The following is a 20,527-nucleotide window of genomic DNA, read 5'->3' on the forward strand; positions in this document are numbered from 1 at the left end:
GAGAAACAATGTTATTCTCGGTGGCGTGTCTCTAAGTAAATGTCCAACTGGTTCACTTTGAAAGACGTCCATGTTTAGAAATTTTAAGTTTTGAAAATAACCGTGGAGTCAGTGCCATTCGTCCATCATGTGCTCAAAATCCTACGGTGGATGGATCAAAGCTTCATCATGAGCTTCAAAAATCCTGTAGTGCCTGTGGACTTTAGGGTTCACAACATATTCCGTGGGTTGTAAATGACCCTAATCTTGCTTTACCTTATGCAGCTAGTGAGCGCGCGTGATGACGATATTTATGAAAAAATTACAAACAATTTTCAAAAGTTTCAATACTACCTAAAATTTTCTAATAAATCAAGAAATTCTAATATTTCCTAAAACTTTTTAATATTTCCTACAAATTTATACCATATCCAGAAATTCTAATATCTCCTTAATTTTATAATATTTCTTACAAATTTCTACTATTTCTATTTCTAATGTTTCTGAAATAAAAAAAAATGAAATATTTCCTAAAACAACGGCGCCCACCCTGTCCCCCCACCTTCACATCCCATCAACAAACCTCATTACTCCCGTCAACTAGGGGTGGGCACGGGCCGGGCCGGGCCCAAATTTGAAGGGACCGGACCGGACCCGCTTTAAAATGGAACGGGGCGGGGCGGGGCGGGTATTGAAATTTCTGAAGTTGGAACCGGACATAACCCGGCCTGTTTGAAATGGGCGGTTCGGGCCGGGTCCACGGGTCCAACGGAAGGGAACGACGTCGTTGTCTATCTTCCTCCGATGCGAAACCTAGATGCCCAGCGACAACCTTCACCGTCGCGCCGTTCAGCATCGTCACGTCTCCGGCGAACACCACTCGAATCTGTGACTGATGCATGTCGGTCTGAGTATATTACGAGTGTGCAAATACCACTCAGATCCATGACAAAGAGCTTTATTTGCACAGAACACTCGGATCCATGACAGATCCGAGAGAAATGAGGGACGTGTAGAGAGTGAGACTGTGAAAGAGTGAGAGAAAGGGGTGAGAGAGAAATGAGAGTATTGAATTCCAACGATGTTGGCGATGACGAAGCCGAGTATGAAGGTGTCCGAGGAAGAAGAGAGAGACTGCGAGTCTTGGTCCTGGGAAGAAAGAACGGCAAAGTCATCTGCGTCTCGGGAAGAAAGAGCGGCAAAGTCATCTGCGAAGCCAAGGGTGTCTATGTCCAACGGGAATACGAGAGAAACGTGAATGTCGTGAGAAATCACCTCTTGCTGCAGAGCCTCGGCCAAGCCACGGAGCCCGAACTTGCTGGCGGAGTAGGCCGTGTAGCCGTAGATTCCGACTTGGCCGGCCTGGGATGACATCAGTGCGATCGAGCTCCGGAATGAGAGTTGCAGAGATGGGGGGAGAAGAAACAGAGAAGAGGAATGAGGGAGAAGGGAGAAGGTTCGAGAGATTGGGTGTGTGTTCTCGAGAGTGAGAGAACCATCACGGGGAGGGACAAAAAGAAGTGGGCCTGGGACAGTAACAGTACCCAACACAGGGTATTTTTGCAAACGGGCCGGTCCGGGTACCCGTTTTTCTATACTTTTGGAACCGGCCCGAACCTAAAATTTCAAAGACCCGCCCCGCCCCGCCCCGTTTCTCTTTTTTAAAATTAGGACCCGCCCCGTACCCGCCCCGAACCGCTAATACCCGCCCCTACCCGCGGATCCAGGACCCGTTTGCCCACCCCTACCGTCAACTGCACCTCATCGCTTTCGTTTGAATTCATGTTGTTTAATTTTCTGAGACCCCTGAGCTTCCTTAGGTGATTAAGCCGATTGGATCCCAATGTAATCATTGTTCTAAAAATTCTTGCCTAGCTCACTTAGACCCGCCTAGATCGTACCTCTCATTTAGACAAAAAATAGATAACGCACATTTTGCATTTTATTTTTTAATAAATTGTAAGAGACTTGTTGAATATTTGGAACACATTTTATATGCTTGTTCCCATGTTTGCAGTATGCTCTAATACTTTATAATCGATAGGTCATTCTATTTTGCAATTTATGTATCCCAATACAATTATATATATTTTTAAGTATACGTAGGCATTTATTTATATAACATAAATAAATTTAATTAGAATTAACTAAACTGTCTGGCCCCCACCCAACCCCTCGATGCCTAGGTGCTAGACCTCTGTCAGCCGCTCGATTAGCGCTTAGCGCCTTTTAAACCTTGAATGTAATGCATCATTCAAGAATTATTCAATAAACTTTTTAGAAATATTCGATATACTTTTTAGTTTTCTCCTAACTCTAGTAGATTCCAGAAAACATTGTTCTTCGAAGGTTCACGTTTGTATCCCCTCTACGCTCGTGTTGCATCAATTTGTATTATAGCTCATAGCCAACTTCATCAAGTTGATGTTGAAGATATTCCTATTTTCCTGGGAAGTGATTCCATTGAAGATTTTCTCTTGTGGGTTGAGGATGTAGAAAAACTTTTTAAGGTACAACCAATTCCGGAAAGGAATATGGTGAAGATGGTATCTTCTTGTTTAGATGGAGATGTGTGGTTATGGTGGGATCAAATGCAAGAGTTTAGGCGACAACAAGGTAAAAATCCTATCAACTTGGCGTTAGCTGAAGCAACTAACAATTAAGCAATTCTCTTATGTTTTCTACAAATTGTATCAGGCAAGGATATGTCGATAAATCATTAGAAAAGAAGCTAAAATTGATGGTGAAGGGAAATCTATGAGATTCATGGATGGGATTTCATAATGACTATCATGCATATACAAATCAAATTTAATATACGAAAGCAGCGGAAGCAATTATAACAAATTATCAAAGCTATAGTCATGCAAATCCCCTTCAAGGTTCATAGGTTTATATATAATGCATCAAATAAAAATTTAGAGAAAAGAACAAAGTGAAGGTTTAGTCTTATACCTCTTGATCTAGACTTGAGACCAAGGATGGACCACCTCCAAGCCCTTTGTTCCTTGAACTCCTTGAGCCTAGCTTCCCTCCTTGCCTCTTCCACTTTGATAGAATGAGTGCTCCTAGGTTCTCTTCAAGTTTCCAAAGTAGGAAACCTCTAAAGATCCTCACCCACTAGTGTAGTGAGAAGGATGAAGGAATAACCAAAGGGTGAAAGATATGTTAGTAAAATCACCCCAAGGTGGCCGACCTTTGTGTAGTTCTTAGAGAGATATTCTTTTGCCTCTTTGTTGTTTTAGCCACACAAAAAACCCTAAGGAAAATATCACTATAAAGTTCCTTATATAGACAAAGAAACCTAACCAACAACTTGACTAAATATCTCACCCTTTCCACACCTAAAATGGCCAGCCTCTTTGTTGTTTGTTTGGGCTTTGGGCTTTTATTATTTCAAGTCATCCAATGCTTGAATAAAAGCCCAATGGGTTTAGGCCCAATGGGCCAAATTAAACCCGAACGTTTCTTTAAGCCAAAAACGATCTTTATCGCTTTTATGATTTCTTTAGACTTTCTAAATCAATCACAACACTTAATTAATCCAATTAATTATTTCCTTCATCCATTAGTTACTCACTACAATAGTGTATTGGTGAACAATCTTTTAGGTTCTAATTAGCAAGGCAGTGAGGTGATTGGCATCAATCCAATTGATTATATTTAATTCAATCACTTAGTGAATTAAAACTTCATTTTAATTCACCTTTCTTCTTTGACGACTACATTTAATCATCTAGAAGAACTCACAAGCTATGAGTGACATCTAACCATATGTCATAGCTACCCAAGTAATGTAGAAGTTTATTCGGAGAACCTATTCAGTTGGAATTACAATGTAATTCGATCCTTCTCTAAAACAATACTCTCAATCACATTATTAGGGTATGGATATATTATGTCAAACCCCTAATGTGATTATTCCTTCTTATATGATTCAATTGAGTCGTATAGGAACGCTTTCCTATATTACGCTCGATACTTCGGCCGAAGATTCCCGAATCATATCTTAGAGTATTCTTCCTCTCTTATCGAGGATTAGAGATTCCTTGTTGCGCATACACTTGCCTTCATGACTAAGTGGCTTAACCCCAACTATGCCGTTGACATTCTGATAGAGTGACTTTTGACATAATCAAAGATCAAGTACTTAACCACAAGACAACGACGATGCCTCAGGTCAAAGGACTACTTACATTATTCCAACCATTAGAGTTACTTGCTTGACATGTGAGTAGACCTCCATGCAAGTACTCTCGTTCGATTGTGTTCAGTGAACTCATTCCCTTAATGAGCACCTACATACTTGTCTTAGTGTCACAACACGAATGGGATGAGACTTTTCATCCTTCCATTTGAAGCAGACACAGTATGTACCGGTCTAAGCATTGCCAGTATCCCTCCGACAATCCAATGACCAGGAACCTTTTTGGACATTTGGTTATGTGAAGAAGGTCTCTATAGTCTAATATCATTAGATTACTTCTTCAATCGATCCATTGTCCATGGATACACTATTTAGGACATATATCGTTTATTGAGATAGTCCTAATTAGTATCTTTGCCATTTGATGTATAAGAGTCATCCATACATCGATTCAATTGTCCTGAAAGGTTTCTTCCAAAGATTGACTTTCAGGGCATATTTCCAACAGATGGTGACTAGTATTTCATTACACCAAGAAGCGGTGGAGGTCAAGGTGGAAGAAAAATACCAAGTGATTTTGCTTGTTGAAGATCTCTCAAAACAACTCACAAGTGGAGACTCAATAAATTCAGGGTATAAGTGATTCAGAAATTGTTATGACTTTGAAAAATCTACAAGCTAATAAATTGGAGTTAAATTTCATTATTGACGAAACAAGAAAATTGGGGAAGGAAAAATATTTTGATTATTGATTGGCATAATTTAATCTTGTTTACGAAATTAATTTCATAATTATTCCACCTAAATACACACGTCCTCAAGTTGAGTAATTTATTTGGTTAACAAGGGAGTTGTTTACTAGCTAACAAGGTTGTTTTAAGAAGGACTTGAAGTCAAGTTCCTTTCAATGGAGGAGCTTGATTTAGGACAAGGTATGAGTCAATTCTGACGAAGAAATTAAAGAAAATAAAAGGGTAAATTACACTTTACCAACTCAAGTTTGAGGTCCATTTCAATTTCTTACATCTTTAAAACATTTTAATTTCATACCTCAAGTACTATTTTATTTCAATATAATACATTTGTTACGTTTTCCATCCATTGATCCGTTAAGAGCTAACGTGGCTACCACATTTATGCCACGTGACTGCCAAATGTGTGCCACATGGCAAAAAATATAATTTTTTAATAAAAACAAAGCCTGAATCTTTTTTAAAAAAAAATTGAAAACTCAAAACCCACCCCCACCTCCCCCGCAACCCTTTCCTACCCCTCTTCTCCATCCCGAGCCTCCCAACCACCTCCCTTTCCTCCACTCACTTTATCCACAGTGCAGGAATTGGATTCGAGGAAGAAACCTAGAAGCCGAGATGTGAGGAGGAGGTTTTCGACATACTGAGCGTACCAGCAGACCCAAGAGGAGAGTTCCCAAGCTACAGGGGTAGAATCATCTTTGAAATTAGAGAGACTGAGGTAGTTTCTACCGTCTGCCGGGGGGGGGGGGGTAGACGGCGAGCTGGTCCTGGAGGATGAAAGAGCCGTACTTGATCACGTGGTGGATGGCGATAAGACACCTGAGGGCGACAACTAAGTGGTGGGTGGTTTGGAGATGGTCCATAAGGGATTCGACTGCGGCGGAGGCGGTGGCGTGTGAGTTATTGCCAAAGTTGAGGAGATTGGCAAGGTGTTTGGGTGTGAAGGGGTCGTGGCTTGGGAGGCTTAGGAGGGAGAAAAGGGGTGGGGAGGGGTTGCGGGGGAAGTAGGGGTGGGTTCTACGTTTTTTTTTTATTTTTTATTTTTTTGCCATCTGACACAAATGTGGTAGCCACATCAGCTCTTAATGGATCAATGGATGAAAAATGTAACGGAGATATTATATTGAAATAAAATAGTACTTAAGGTATGCAGTTGAAATGTTTTAAAGATGTCGTAAGAAATTGAAATGGACCCCAAACTTGAGATGGTAAAGTGTAATTTACCCAAAATAAAATGTTTCAAATTCTAGAAAAGAAGAGATATGACGACGGAAAAGGTAGCATGAAATATTCTGGTGTTAGAATTGGATGTAAAATATATCATTTTGAAGGGAATGGCAAGTAGAATAAGATTCATGGTTTTACCATGAACTCGTTGTGTTTAAGGCCAAAATGATCATTTAGACTTCCAAAACTGCAAAATAAACTTTGTAAGAAATTTGGACTTTTCAATTTTTGTTTGAATTCATGTTGTTTAATTTCCTAAGAGCCATGAGCTTTCCCTAGGGCCTATGATTAAGTTTATTTAATTGTTTGGCTCCCAATATTATACATCATTCAAGAATTATTAAATAAACTTTCGGTTTTCTCCAAACTCTGGTGGACTCAAGAAAACTTTGTTCTTCGAGGGTTTATGTTTGTATCCCTTCTATGCTCGTGCTGCGCCAATTGGTACTAGAACCCATAGCCAACCTCATCAAGTTGATGTTGAAGATATTCCTATTTTCCAAGGAAGTTATGTCATTAAAGATTTTCTCTTGTGAGTTGAGGATGTAGAGAAACTTTTCAAGATACAACCAATTTCGGGAAGGAGGATGGTGAATATGATAGCTTCTTGTTTAGATGGTGATGTGTGTTTATGGTAGGATCAAACGCAACAGTCTAGGCGACAACAAGATAAAAATCCTATCAAAACTTGGTGTTGGTTAAAGCGACAAAATGTTAAGCAATTTTTTTCCAATTTTTACAAATTATATTTGGTAAGAACGTTGTTGAAACCAAATTCGCACACCTGCATGAGTGGGGGTTGAACACAAATTCGAGTAAACCTAAGCAAGCTGCAAAACAGTAAAACAATCGTGAGCAAGCCTTAGACCTAAGAAGTGTGCCGGCCAAAGGCTCTTTGCCAGTCAAGTTAGTGAATGATTTTAGACTCAAGCAGTGGGCAAGAGAATTGAAGCGTATAGATTGCGTTACTGTAGATGAACCATAGATGAGTGTATTTATACCATGGGAGAAAAATCTTTTAGATAGAATCCTCATTCTAAGCTGGGAGAATGCTAGAGGATTTTTAGTAAGTAGATATTGTATCCTCTTAGAAGTTGTGATTACTTGCGGAGCACACCTATCCCTGGATTGTAAGGACTCCAAGACTTATAGGATCTGATTGAGTCCATATCCATATCAAATCTTGCTTCTTGCGAAACAAGCATAGTCATTTAGAGGAGTTGCTAGGATTCAGCCCAGTGCCCCGGAGTAAATTGCTAGTGGCACCCTACTCTGTCTGATACAGCTTAACTTGGAGCTAGTGAGTTTATGATCGGACTTCTGAGGTAACAGCATTTGGATCAGACTTACTCCAACCCTGGAAAATCGTCATCCCATAATTGCCCTTAACTATCTATCTGAGAGGTAACCCGTTACCCTTGAGGATGGATTGTTATCCAAAGACCATGCATTTCGGAGTAAGCTGGAATACATACCATTTAATCTTCATGAATGCAGGGTGACCTCTAATACTGATGTGGCAGCCTTTCAGATTTAGACATGTACCTTCGTGTATCGTGGCATAAGGTTCGTAATGATGAAGCGTTGTGTGCAATGCTTGTCCATGAGAAACGAGAAATCTTCTTCAATATTCTTTGTTTATCCCAACCGTCACATCGGTTGATCCCAAGACAAGTCGGCCTGAATTCAACGGCTTGATGATTCCACCAAACAAATGCCTATATATTCTCGTGTTTTACTACTTCACTTTACCACAAAGTTCTAAGTTGTTCATCGTTAGAAAAAAAGCTCCAAATTTTTATCTGTACCTATTTCAAAATCTTTTCTCCCTTTCGAATCTTCCCTGAAGGCGTTTTCAAGCAAGAAGTCCAAACCAATTAAGGTCTCCCTCCATAATCTTCCTCTGACGAGAGATCGTAATCGAAAGGAAGGTGAATCTTTTGTTGAAGAGCATCATGATATTTTGAACGACTGTAATGTTTGGTGGGAACCTAGTCATGATATCTACACCGATTTACCGCCGTCATTCGACCCTCGCCGTCTTTGTACTAGAATCTACCCCTGGTTCCTGGACCTGGGTCATTATATACAAGTTGAATGGATGAAGTGGAAGAGTGCATCGGGTGTGTTGTGTGATTGCATATACCACTATAACTCAAGGAATTGTTTTATAGAATTGCAATAAGGCCAATAATGCTTTAGCACATGCAAAAAATGTTGGGTGGCCAGTCATCAAATGTGCAAAAAATAAGTGTATCCGATATGAGAATACTTCGTTGGATGTGTAGGCACACGAAAAAAGATTAGGTACAAGGATATATGAGGTAAAGCAAGAGTGACCACAATTGAAGATAAGATTAGAGAAAATTAATCGGTTAAGGTGGCTTGGACATGTGAAACGAAAAGCTACAAATGTTCTAGTTAGAAAATGTGATTATTAGATGCTTAGGCAAAGGTAGAGGAAGACCTAGGAAGATTTGGAAAGAAACTTTAAAAGACATGGAGTACTTGGAGCTAACGAAAGACTTAGTGTAAAACTGAGCATAATGACGTTCTAAAATTTATATAGCCAACTCCACTTAGTAAGATAAGGCTTTGTTGTTGTTTTTGTATTTAAACAAAATATTATGAAATTAAGCTAAATGACAACTTGAATGATGATCGATTATTATGTCAAATTATTTTTTCTTTGTCGCTGCTGTGTCTTAGAACACACATGGGCAGATACTAGATAGATATGAAGCATGCATAAAACAGCCAGTAAGTTGAAAGTCGAGTACTAATTTAGATGGAACAAAGCCATGCATAAAAATATATTACATAATAGAGAAGTCGGTGTTTTTGTGTGTGTGGCTTTTTAGCTTAGTACAGTGTACGCTCAAATGAAAAATGGAAGCTTAAGAACAAAAACATAAAGAACGACAAAGTAAACAGGTGTCTGGAACCTTTTTCATATTTCTTATTCTAGAATACTATTATTATTCTTGAATAGTACCAGCAGAACACCTCTCTCTCTGAAAAGAAGAAAGCATATTTATGGAATTTTTTTTTATATGTGCCACTGCAAAGTAGAGATCAATATTGCGACTATTTTCAGGAATGCACGCATTTTAATTATATATTGTTCAGTCACTTACCAAGTAGTAAGAGAATAGCCTTATAATAGTTTTTTTTTTTTTTTTCTTTTTAAGCTTCTTTGAACAGATGTTTTTTTTTTATTAAACTTGTTTGTATTAATATCTTATGTTTTTCAATAAATTAAATATTTCCTAATGAATAATGATTTTAATCATACATATACGTAATTGCATGTATTGGATGGTACTATAGGTATATCACCATATCGCTGACGGTGGTCAACAGTTTCAATCAGTAATGTACAAAAAACCAATCGCGGAAAGTTTACAAGCTTCTGCATATCGATTCATTGCGAATAATAAAATAAAACACAACATCCGAACCTAGCTACCTAATTCACAGGGGATCTAAATGTTAAAATATGGAACGGCTAGGATTTGTAGAATGCTAGGGTTGTGTTGTTGATACCGGAGAATACCCAATATTTTCTTATTGTCATAATCTGTACAGATATACAAGATTTATACAAAGCAAAATCATCTATTCTAGGAAGTCAACTCTAAGAGATCAATACATGATTTACATCCCTACAATCAAGGAACTAAATATCCTAAATGATATTGCCGTCTAATACTCCCCCTCAAGGTGGAGTGTGAATGTCAAGAACACCCATCTTGCCAAGAAGAGATTGAAACGCAGCTTGCCCTAATGGTTTGGTGAAAATGTCAGCTAGTTGCTGTCCAGTAGGGATATAGGCAGTCGTAATAACCCCAGATTGAATCTGTTCACGAACAACATGACAATTGATTTCTATATGCTTAGTACGCTCATGAAAAACCGGGTTAGCTGCTATATGGAGGGCAGCTTGGTTATCACAGTATAATTTGGCCGGTCCATGGTGATCAACACGTAAGTCAGCTAATAAAACCTTCATCCATGTAAGTTCACATGTGGCTGAGGCCATGGCACGATACTCGGCTTCGGCCGAGGATCTTGAGACAGTAGACTGTTTCTTGGTTTTCCACGACACTAGTGCACCTCCAAGAAATATGCAATAACCCGTAACGAATCTTTGTGTGATTGGACATCGAGCCCAGTTAGCGTCACAATAATCGCTCAATATTAAATTTCCCTTGGAGGGAAAAAGAAGACCTTGTCCAGGTGCCCCCTTCAAATAACGCAAAAGACGGTGAACCGCGTCGAGATGAGGCTTTCTCGGTTGTTGCATAAACTGACTGAGGATATGAACTGAATACATAATCTCTGGTCTAGTGATTATGAGATAAATAAGTTTCCCAACAAGTATTCTATATTGCGAAGCATTGCGGAGAAGTTGTCCTTCCATTGGAGATAGTTTCAAGTGTTCTTCCATGGGAAATTTTGCAGGTTTTGCACCCAGTAAGCCAGCCTCATCAAGAATGTCAAGTGTGTATTTTTGTTGGGAGATTGAAATCCCTTGAGAGGACCGAGCTACCTCTAGACCAAGGAAATATTTTAAGTGTCCAAGGTCCTTGATTCGAAAATAGGTGTGAAGGAAATGCTTAAGATCGTGGATGGCCACCTCATCGTTACTTGTGATGATCATGTCATCAACATAAATGAGTACAGCGGTAAATGAGTGTCTATGCACCTTAGTAAATAGAGAGTAATCTGCCTTGGACTGTTGGTAGTCGGCTTGGTGGATGGCTGTGGAAAATTTGTGGAACCAGGTGCGTGAAGCTTGCTTGAGTCCGTATAAGGATTTGTTGAGTCGACAAACATTGTTCTACCCCTGTCAACAAAGACCAGGAGGCAGGTGCATATAGACTTCTTCACATAGGTCACCATGAAGAAAGGCATTTTGGACGTCCAATTGATGAATGGACCAATTGCGTACGGAGGCAACGGCGAGGAAGCAGCGTACTATGATTAATTTGGCAACGGGAGTGAAGGTTTCTTTGTAATCGATACCTTCCCGTTGTGTAAAACCTTTGGCAACGAGGCGAGCTTTGTAGCGCTCAACAGTACCATCAGAGTTGTACTTGATCTTGTAGACCCATTTGCAACCGATGGCGCGATGATCGGGAGGAAGGCAAGTGAGGGTCCATGTGTTTTGTTGGTCAAGAGCAAGAAGTTCAGCGTCCATTGCAGCCATCCAGTTAGGATCACTATGAGCCTGCTCAAAGGATGTGGGCTCGACTGTAGTGGTAATAGCACCAGCAAAGGAGCGATGCGAATGAGAGAGGTGAGCATAAGAAACATAGTGAGATAAAGGATAGCGAGTACCTGACATGGAGGAGGACGAGGCGCTGAGGTGTTGGACATGATATAAATGGTACCCTTGAAGCCTTACGGAAGGCTTGGAGACGCGTCCAGAATGGCGAGGGGCAGATGGTGGAGGAGTTGTGAGTGTATCGGTTGGAGGTGTGTCGGTGGGGGGTGTGTCGGTGGGGTTAGAGGTATCTGTGGGTGGTGGCATGGGTGTTGGTGAGGAGATAGGACTCACGGGTGGTTAGGGAATAGGCGTGAGGAGTGGAGGTGATATAGGGGATAAAGGGACAGAGTGTTGGGTTGGGGAATGGGCAGGAGGTGTATGGGTGTCTTGAGTAAAAGAGATGTCAGGTTGGTCGGGTAGGGGTAATACTAAGGTATCAGGTTGATGATCAGGTTGCTGAGTAATATAGGGAAAGATGGTTTCATGAAAAACAACATCACGGGAGGAAAAGAATTTATGAGTGGCGAGATCATAAACACGGTAACCTTTTTGGCCTAAAGGATAACCAACAAAGATGCACCGCTTGGCACGTTGATCAAATTTGTGAGTGGGGTGGAGATTTGTGGCATAACATAAACACCCAAAGACTCGTAGGTGGGGAAAATCTGGAAAATGGTGATGTAAAAGTTCATATGGTGTTTTGTGAGAGATGAGTGGTGTGGGTAAACGATTAATTAAGTAACAGGCAATTTGTATGCTTTCCCCTAAAAAAATCAATGGTAAATTTGCTTGGAAGCGGAGTGCTCGACTGACATTCAAGAGATGACAATGTTTCCGCTCAACAATCCCATTTTGTTAGGGTGTTGACAGGCAAAAAGACTGAAAAATAATGCCTTTGCTAGAAAGAAAAGAACACAATGAAGTGAATTCACCTCCATTGTTAGCCCGTATCGTTTTGATCATATAATTAAATTGTGTGTGCACCTAAGCAATGAACGAACGTAACAACCTTTGTGTTTCAGATTTAAATCGCATAAGATGGATCCAAGTGTAACAAGAATAATCATCAACAATGGTTAAAAAATAGCAAGCCCCCGAATGGGAATTGACTCGATGAGGTTCCCAAATGTCACAATGTATCAAATCAAAAGGTGCGGTAGAAGAAATAAAACTTGACGGAAAAGATAAACGGGTTTGTTTTGCAAGGGGACAAACATCACATGAATGACTAGAATCAACCATGATTGTTGGAACTTGCTTGTTCAAAACTTGAAGAGGATCGATGGAGGGATGACCTAAACGTTGGTGCCAAAGGTTGGAATGGCGGCTAACATTGTGGATGAGGCTAGGGTTTTGTTCTGGCGCCAAGTACTAGAGTCCATTATATCGCTTGCCCAGGCCAATCGTCCTCCTCGTATCCATGTCCTGTATCACACAAAAATCCGGAAAGAAAATCACTATGCATCTTAGTGCCTCAATAAGCTTGCTAACAGATAATAAATAAACCCGAAAATTGGGTACATGTAGCACATCATCAAGTTTAATATGAGGGTAACTCGTATGGAACCAATGGATTCAAAGGTCGCTTGCCCTTCATTGGGCATCTGAACGGACTCGAACATGGACAAGGATTTATTGTCGAGCAAGTGTGATGAGGGGGATATGTGATCCGTGGGCCCACTATCAAGAATCCAATATAATGTTTTCTGTGAAGAAACTGCTGACATATTTGAGGAGGGTGTGATTATACCTGTAGCATTTGCATAGTGTTGTGTATTACCATCGAGATTGGTCTTCTGAAGCATCGCCATTATTTGATTGTATTCCTCTGTAGTAAATTTTGGACCATCACTAGTGGTTGCCTTGTGTTGTGGTTCAGCACCTTTGATGGCTTCGGCTTCCCCCTTAACTTGGTTGGCAGCACTCTTTCTTTTGTTGGGAGGTTTCATGGATTTCCCATGGTATTTGTGGCCAGGTGGAAAACCATTCAAGTAAAAACACTTGTCCACAGTGTGATATTTTTTATCACAATACGTACACTGAAAGGGTGTGTTTCCCTTGGATGTCTGAAAAGCTTGCACCGCAGGTTCCCTATTATTGGTTACGTGCATGGCATGTAGATTAACATTATTACGATTGAGAGATACCTCCACTTGTTTCTCTTGTTGAAGAACGAGAGAGTATGTCTTTTGAGTGTCGGGAAGTGGCTGCATTAGTAATATTTGTCCACATACTACGGCATATGACTCGTTTAATCCCATGAGGAACTGCATCACTCTTTCTTTCTCATCTTGGTCGTTGACCGTCTTCAATCCTCCACAGGTGCAGGTCGAGGGTTCATGATAGGACGACAATTCATCCCATAGTGCCTTCAACTTGGTATAGTAGGCCGAGATAGATTGTTGTTCTTGCCTGAGTTCAACAATGTCTTGTTTAATCTGATAGATGCGTGTATCGTTTCCTTATGAGAAGCTATCTCGCAAGTCCGCCCATACATCTGCTGCTAAGGTGTAATACGAAATGCTACTCGCGATATCGTCGTGTACAGAGTTTAAGATCCAAGCAAGGACCATGTCATTGCATCTTTGCCATGATGCAAACTGTTTATCAGTTTCTGGTGGAGGATCGATGGTGCCATCAACCAATCCAAGTTTGTTTTTTGCGCTCAAGCTGATTCGCATTGCACGACTCCAGGTATTGTAGTTGTCTCCTTGAAGTGTTTTGGAAACTAAGATGTTCCCAGGTTGATCAGAGGAGTGTAAAGAAAAGGGGTTTGAGATATCAATGGACATCTCTGTTGGTTTTTGGTTTGCTGTTGGTTCTCCCATGGTGGAGATTGTTGTGTTTAGTTGATGTTGCGGAAGCGGCTGGGTATTCAGAGTCACCAGAAACGGTGCTCTGATACCATGTTAAAATATGGAACAGCTAGGGTTTGTAGAATGCTAGGGCTGTGTTGTTAATACTGGAGAATACCCAATATTTTCTTATTGTCATAATCTGTACAGATATACAAGATTTATACAAGGGTAAACTGTCGTTTTACCCCCTGAACTTTCACCTCACTTTCGATTTCCCCCCTGAACTTTTCTATTGGAAAATTAAGGACTCAAACTAATTTTTTTAGCCAATTTGCCCCCTACCGTTAGTTTTTCATATATTCCATCCATATTTCCGTTAAGTGAGACCATGTGCATAACATGTGAGGATAGTTAAGTCATTTCAATTTAAAAATGATTAAAAACTGAAAATACATAATAATAATAATTTTCCCTCTATTTTTTCCCGCTAATTCCTATCCTCAATTTTAATTTTCCCTCTCATTCCTATGCATGAGAAATAACATATGGTGTTATTGTCTTCATAAGTAGCTAAGTTAATCTTTTTTTTGAAGCATGTACTACCATTTTTATTTTCTCTAACAAATTAATAATTTGACAAATGCTCATGGTGTTATTGTCTCCAAAACAGTGCATTAATATAAGAAACATGTCCATAAAAAAGACTAGGGTTTCTTATATTAATGCACTGCTTTGGAGACAATAACACCATTATCATTTGTCAAATTATTAATTTGTTAGAGAAAATAAAAATGGTAGACAATAACACCATATATCATTTCTCATGCATAGGACTGAGAGGGAAAAATAAAATCGAGGATAGGAATTAGCGGGAAAAAATAGAGGGAAAGTTTTGCTTTTTTTTATTATTTTCAGTTTTTTAATCATTTTTAAGAGTGAAATAACTTAACTACCCTCACATGTTGTGCACATGGTCTCACTTAACGGAAATATGGATGGAATATATGAAAAACTAACGGTAGGGGGCAAATTGGCTAAAAAAATTAGTTTGAGTCCTTAATTTTCCAATGGAAAAGTTCAGGGGGAAAATCGAAAGTGAGGTGAAAGTTCAGGAGGTAAACCGACAGTTTACTCTTTATACAAAGCAAAATCATCTATTCTAGGAAGTCAACTCTAAGAGATCAATACATGATTTACATCCCTACAATCAAGGAACTAAATATCCTAAATGATATTGCCGTCTAATACTAAATATATGGGCATGCATGCTGTAACACGTAGATGCATAGCCAGCCTTGTTTGACCGTTTGCCCTCTCAAGTCTCAACCACAGAAATATAGCCGTCAGGTTTTCTTGTTGCCAGACACGTGCACTGTGCTAATGTTATTGTAATTCTCCAAAATTTGCTTCATAAGACACAGTAGAAAAATTTGTTCATAATTACATTTAGAAAAAAAAAACACAGTCGATCTCCATTTTTGAGAAACAATTTTGGTACATTCATTTCTTAAGCTTTGCGTTCAAACTTGAGTGCAGAGAGAGGAACATAACTTAGATAAACTTTCAAATCCAAATGTCGAAAATAAATGTCAAATTCTCTTTTTTTTTTATATATATACAAACAATATTTTTAGAATCAACATGAGGGAGACTCATATGTAAACGAGGAGCATACTAATTTTGTTAACTGACTTAACCCACAACAGATGCTTTAAAATATGATTTGATAAGTACATTTTAAGTCACCGTCCAACATGGTTCACTTATAAATAAACTTCTTTGCTTTGTCAGAACTCACTCCACAAGGCATCCTCACCATCTAATTAATTTGCTCCTTAGCTTACTGTCTTCTTTCTCCTGCAGCTCCCGTCCTAAAAATTTTTCCCTCCATAGAAATATTGAAATATGGTCTCTTCAAATCATGAGAATGCTAAAGAATCCCCAGCCTTGCCCAAAAGACAAAGGGGAAAAATAGTTGGATTTGCCTTGAGGCTGAAGGAACTAGGAAAGGATGACCCAAGAAAGATTATTCATTCTTTTAAAGTGGGACTAGCTCTCACTTTGGTGTCACTCTTCTACTATTTTAAACCACTCTATGAAGGTTTTGGTCTTGCTGCAATGTGGGCTATTTTAACTGTTGTGGTTGTGTTTGAATTTTCTGTTGGTAAACAACTTCTGTAAGCTCTCAAAATTTAACGAATTTATTTGGTTCTAATTTTTAATATTTGCTAATTATTCTATTTAAACAATTTCAGGAGCAACACTAGGAAGAGGTTTGAATAGAATGTTGGCAACTTTAACAGCTGGTGCTCTTGGCATTGGGGCTCATCGCTTAGCAACTCTTTCTGGAGAAACAGGGGAGCCTATACTAGTTGCTCTCTTTGTTTTTATAATAGGTAATTATATAATACTATCAGAAACAAGAGTTATAAAATTAATTATCTTACTAATTATGTAAATCAACTTATTAAATATATCATATTGTAATTTCTTTGCAGCTGGAATAGTGACATTCCTGAGATTCATTCCCCAAATTAAGGCGAGGTATGATTATGGAATGCTGGTATTCATATTGACATTCTGCTTGATTTCGGTGTCTGGTTATCGGGATGAAGAGGTGATAGAAATGGGATTTGAGAGGCTATCTTCAATAGTCCTTGGAAGCTGTGCTTCTGTAGTTGTATGCACTTTCATATGTCCGGTATGGATTGGGGTGGATCTTCACAATCAGATTGCTACCAACATCGAAAAGCTTGGGATTTTCTTAGAAGGTACGTACTATAGGATGTATATATATACTTGAACATAACAGCGGTATTATGCTGCCTGTGTGAAGACTAATATTCTTATAAATTAGATGAAAAAGTCATCAACTCCTGCAAAGGTTATTGGAGGTTATTTCACTGCAAAAAAAAAAAAAAAAATAACAGTTGCACTGGGAACCTAACCTAGTAACACGGAATTTAACCGTAAAAAACCTTAGCAGAAATATATTTTGTTCCCTTTTTATGGGCAAGTTTTGTGGATCCTAGTATGAGGAAAAACAAATACCTATGACAAACACATGCACAATTGGATTAGTATTTGCCTCTACATTTACTATATATCATGTGAAAATTTACGTACTTTGATTTTTCTTTTTATTATTACTGCCACGAACCATCAGAACTTAACCAGTTAAAACTAATTATTTGCAGGATTTGGAGATGAATACTTTAAAATATCTGAGGATGGACAGCCTATAAACAAGTCATCATCTCTTCAGCGATATAAAAGTGTTCTAACTTCAGGTAGCAAGGAAGAAAGCATGGTGAGAATTATATATCTTTCTCATCTTCTATAACTTTATTACCAGGAAAATTATGCTTGAATTCCACTCTGAGTTGTTTGATTTCTATTGTCCAGGCCAATTTGGCAAGATGGGAACCATGCCACGGAAAGTTCAGATTTCGTCATCCATGGAAAGAGTACCTGAAAGTTGGGAATGTAACTCGCCAATGCGCTTTCAAAATTGAATCTCTCAACAACTACCTGACCTCTGAGATCCAAGTATGACAATAAATGTATGTATGCATTTTAATACAAATTTATTAGGCCTATTATAACTTGTCTTTGTTAACCTTACAGTCACCACCAGAAGTTCGAAATATAATTAAAGGGGAATGCACAGTTATTAGCTCAGAATGTGGGAAAGCATTGAAGGAACTAGCATCTGTGATCCGAAAAATGACTGAATCATCAGCAGCAGAACTTCACATTACAAACTCAAAAGCAGCTGCTGAAAAGCTCAAATCTGTAATCAGATCAAGTTTGTGTAAACATGGAGATTACCTAGAGATAATACAAGCTGGAGCAGTAGCTTCTCTACTGTTTGAAGTTGTCAAATGTACAGAGGAAGTTGCTGATGCTGCTCAAAAACTAGCATCCCTAGCACATTTTAAGAATGCTAAACCTAGAGTAACCCCAGAGAAGCAAGAATTACCTTCACAAGAAGCTGTAAAGCAAGTATCAGGCATCAATGGGGCACATCATGTTATAACGATAAATTTGTCTCAAAGTTTACCCGGAAGTGAGAATTCGTCCCCACCAGTACTGGCTCCAAGAATTGAATTGTGCACTTTGGGATGAGTAGTTTTTGGTTCTCTGTTAAGAAATGAATTGATAGATGTGCTTGTACTCGTCATATGTGTTTTTTTTCTCCCTTTTAGGCATTAGCATGCATATATACTGTTAGGGAGTTCATGTGTTGCTTTTCACCTAGAGCTTCCTCTTGAAGCTCAGAGGTTTGTACTTGCTGCAAATAATGAATGGCTTACTCAAAACAGAAACGCCTCTCTTGTCTTGTTTCATAATTCACAATTCGAATCATTCTCCATTGGATGGATACAGGAATTAGTTTAGTTTAATATGATTAGATAGTTTGATCACCTTTGATTCATTTAGACATGGCTTTAATAAACAAATTTACGGACTAACGTGAGAATCATGGAATGATTCATACACTAATGCTACAATTTACTCAACTAGAAATATATGAACTGATGTAGAATAGATAGCCGAGTGGATTGAAGACGAAATGGATCGAAGGAAGACAAAAGAATGCGGCGGAAATTTGATTTGGCATCTGAGCTTTGTTTTGGGTGCATAATACCTTACCAAAAAGAGTACAACGTCCCGGTTCAAACTCTTTGCTTTTTTGTGACATGGATTTTAGCCATCTGAGGTCTTTTAAACTTCCAAAACCACAATTTAAAGTTTGTAATAATAATCGGACTTTTCGACTAACGTTTGATTTTCATCTTTACATTTCCTAATACTTCTTTTACATTCCCTGAGACCGCCATGAACTTATCAAGGGTCGAGTTAAGTCTATTTAAGCCTTATGGCTACTATTGTAATCATCAATTCATAATTAGTCAATTATCTTTTTGGATTTTCTCTCAAACTCTGGTGGATTCTAGAAAACTTGGCTCTTCGAGGGCATACGTTTTTAACCCTCTATGCTTGTGTCAATTGGTACCAGAGTGGGGTTCTCCCATCTAGGCATGTTCATTCTATCTACGGGTGATCGTGATCCTGTTGCCCCCATCACTAGAGTGGACATGTACACTCAAAATGCGCGGATTCAAAACTTGATTAATCAACTTGGGGAACTTTGTGTGATGTTGCCTTCAGCCCCTGGGCCAAATAACCGAAGGGCTGCCAAGGAAATATTTAGGGAGGTCAGAGGCCTCGCATCCAAGAAAGTGAATCAGAGTCCAAAAAAGAAGTTGTTGACCTGCCCCCGGCTAACAATTCAAATCATCAAAACCGCAACTACTTTGATTATTTTCGGATGGAAGACAATATTCTGAATTTCACGGGGAATTTGAAGATCAAAGATTTCTTAAATTGACTCATAGAAGTAGAGAGATTCTATGAAGTCATGGAAATTCCTAAGACGACAATGGTGAAGATGGTTGCCTTCCGCTAAAAGTGACTACTGCTGTTTGGTGAGACCAATTGCAGAACATCTGCCAGAGGCAAAGGAAAAATAGGGTTCGAACATGGAGAAAGATGAAGCAGCTCCTGATGGATTATACAGATGATTTCATGCGACTTTCTAAACATAACCATCTGACGGAGACAGAAAAACAAAAGGTTGCAAGGTATGTGAATGGGCTAAAATTCTCCATTTAAGAGAAGATTGGATTGCAGAATATGTGGACTTTGCAAGAAGCCATTAAAATGGCTTTGAAGGCAGAAATAATGGAAAAGGAGAGGCGTCAGACTTCTTTTCGAAGAAATGTGTCCAAATATTCGGAAGCCACTGTTGTCACACCTGTAGATAAGGGGAAACTTGTGGCGCATGGTTCTGGACGATTGAAACTATCAAATTTTCCTTCTCAAGCATCTAATGAAAGAAGTAGCCCAAAGGTAGAATTCATAAGCCGAACCTATGGCAGACATTTGTTATCGGTGTAACAAATCAGGGCTCGGTCCAACATCTGTCGCAAATGCCGGCAAGCCAACTTGATGTAGGTTGACGTGAATAATGATGAAGAATAAGAAGAGGAAGTTGTTGACGATGACTATGCAGGGGCTGAGTTCGCAACTGAAGAAGGAATGGAACGCCTCACTTTGGTGTTGTAGCGAGTTCTCTTGGGACAAAAAGAGGCTAGGAAATGGGACTGTATTTTTTGATTTTTGTGTTCCATTAATGGCAAGGTCTGCAAGGTGATTGTAGACAATAAGAGTTGCAGAAAAAAAAAAATTCCAAGAAATTTATTTGGTACCCGGAGCGAGTCTACCAAATCTTCCAAATTACCAGATGAGTCCCGCAGAGAACGAAATACTAAGGAAGCATATT

At 39.1% G+C, this 20,527-nt stretch overlaps 1 protein-coding gene and 1 long non-coding RNA gene across 2 annotated transcripts; one reads left to right on the forward strand and one right to left on the reverse strand.

Moving 5' to 3' along the window:
* Positions 1 to 12,429: 12,429 nt before the first annotated feature.
* On the reverse strand, positions 12,430 to 13,297 carry LOC126614219 (uncharacterized). The gene is made up of 2 exons (XR_007620310.1): positions 13,131 to 13,297; positions 12,430 to 12,805 (listed from the first exon to the last, which is right to left on the reverse strand). It is a non-coding gene; the product is annotated as an uncharacterized LOC126614219 (long non-coding RNA).
* A 2,687-nt stretch (positions 13,298 to 15,984) lies between these two features.
* Positions 15,985 to 18,506, forward strand: LOC126614220 (aluminum-activated malate transporter 2-like). The gene is made up of 6 exons (XM_050281811.1): positions 15,985 to 16,342; positions 16,434 to 16,574; positions 16,677 to 16,949; positions 17,376 to 17,488; positions 17,584 to 17,727; positions 17,806 to 18,506. The coding sequence occupies exons 1-6, from the start codon at positions 16,084 to 16,086 to the stop codon at positions 18,304 to 18,306; spliced, it is 1,431 nt and encodes a 476-aa protein (XP_050137768.1). The 5' UTR covers positions 15,985 to 16,083; the 3' UTR covers positions 18,307 to 18,506.
* Positions 18,507 to 20,527: the final 2,021 nt, after the last annotated feature.

Source organism: Malus sylvestris, chromosome 3, assembly GCF_916048215.2.
Source record: "Malus sylvestris chromosome 3, drMalSylv7.2, whole genome shotgun sequence".
In the NCBI taxonomy this organism is placed as follows: Eukaryota; Viridiplantae; Streptophyta; class Magnoliopsida; order Rosales; family Rosaceae; genus Malus; species Malus sylvestris.

Coding starts and splice junctions, on each gene's coding strand:
- LOC126614220 (XM_050281811.1), top strand. CDS start 16,084: ATGGTCTCTTCAAATCATGAGAATGCTAAAGAATCCCCAGCCTTGCCC. Junction 16,343..16,433: donor TGTGTTTGAATTTTCTGTTG/GTAAACAACTTC, acceptor AAACAATTTCAG/GAGCAACACTAGGAAGAGGT. Junction 17,489..17,583: donor GTAGCAAGGAAGAAAGCATG/GTGAGAATTATA, acceptor TCTATTGTCCAG/GCCAATTTGGCAAGATGGGA.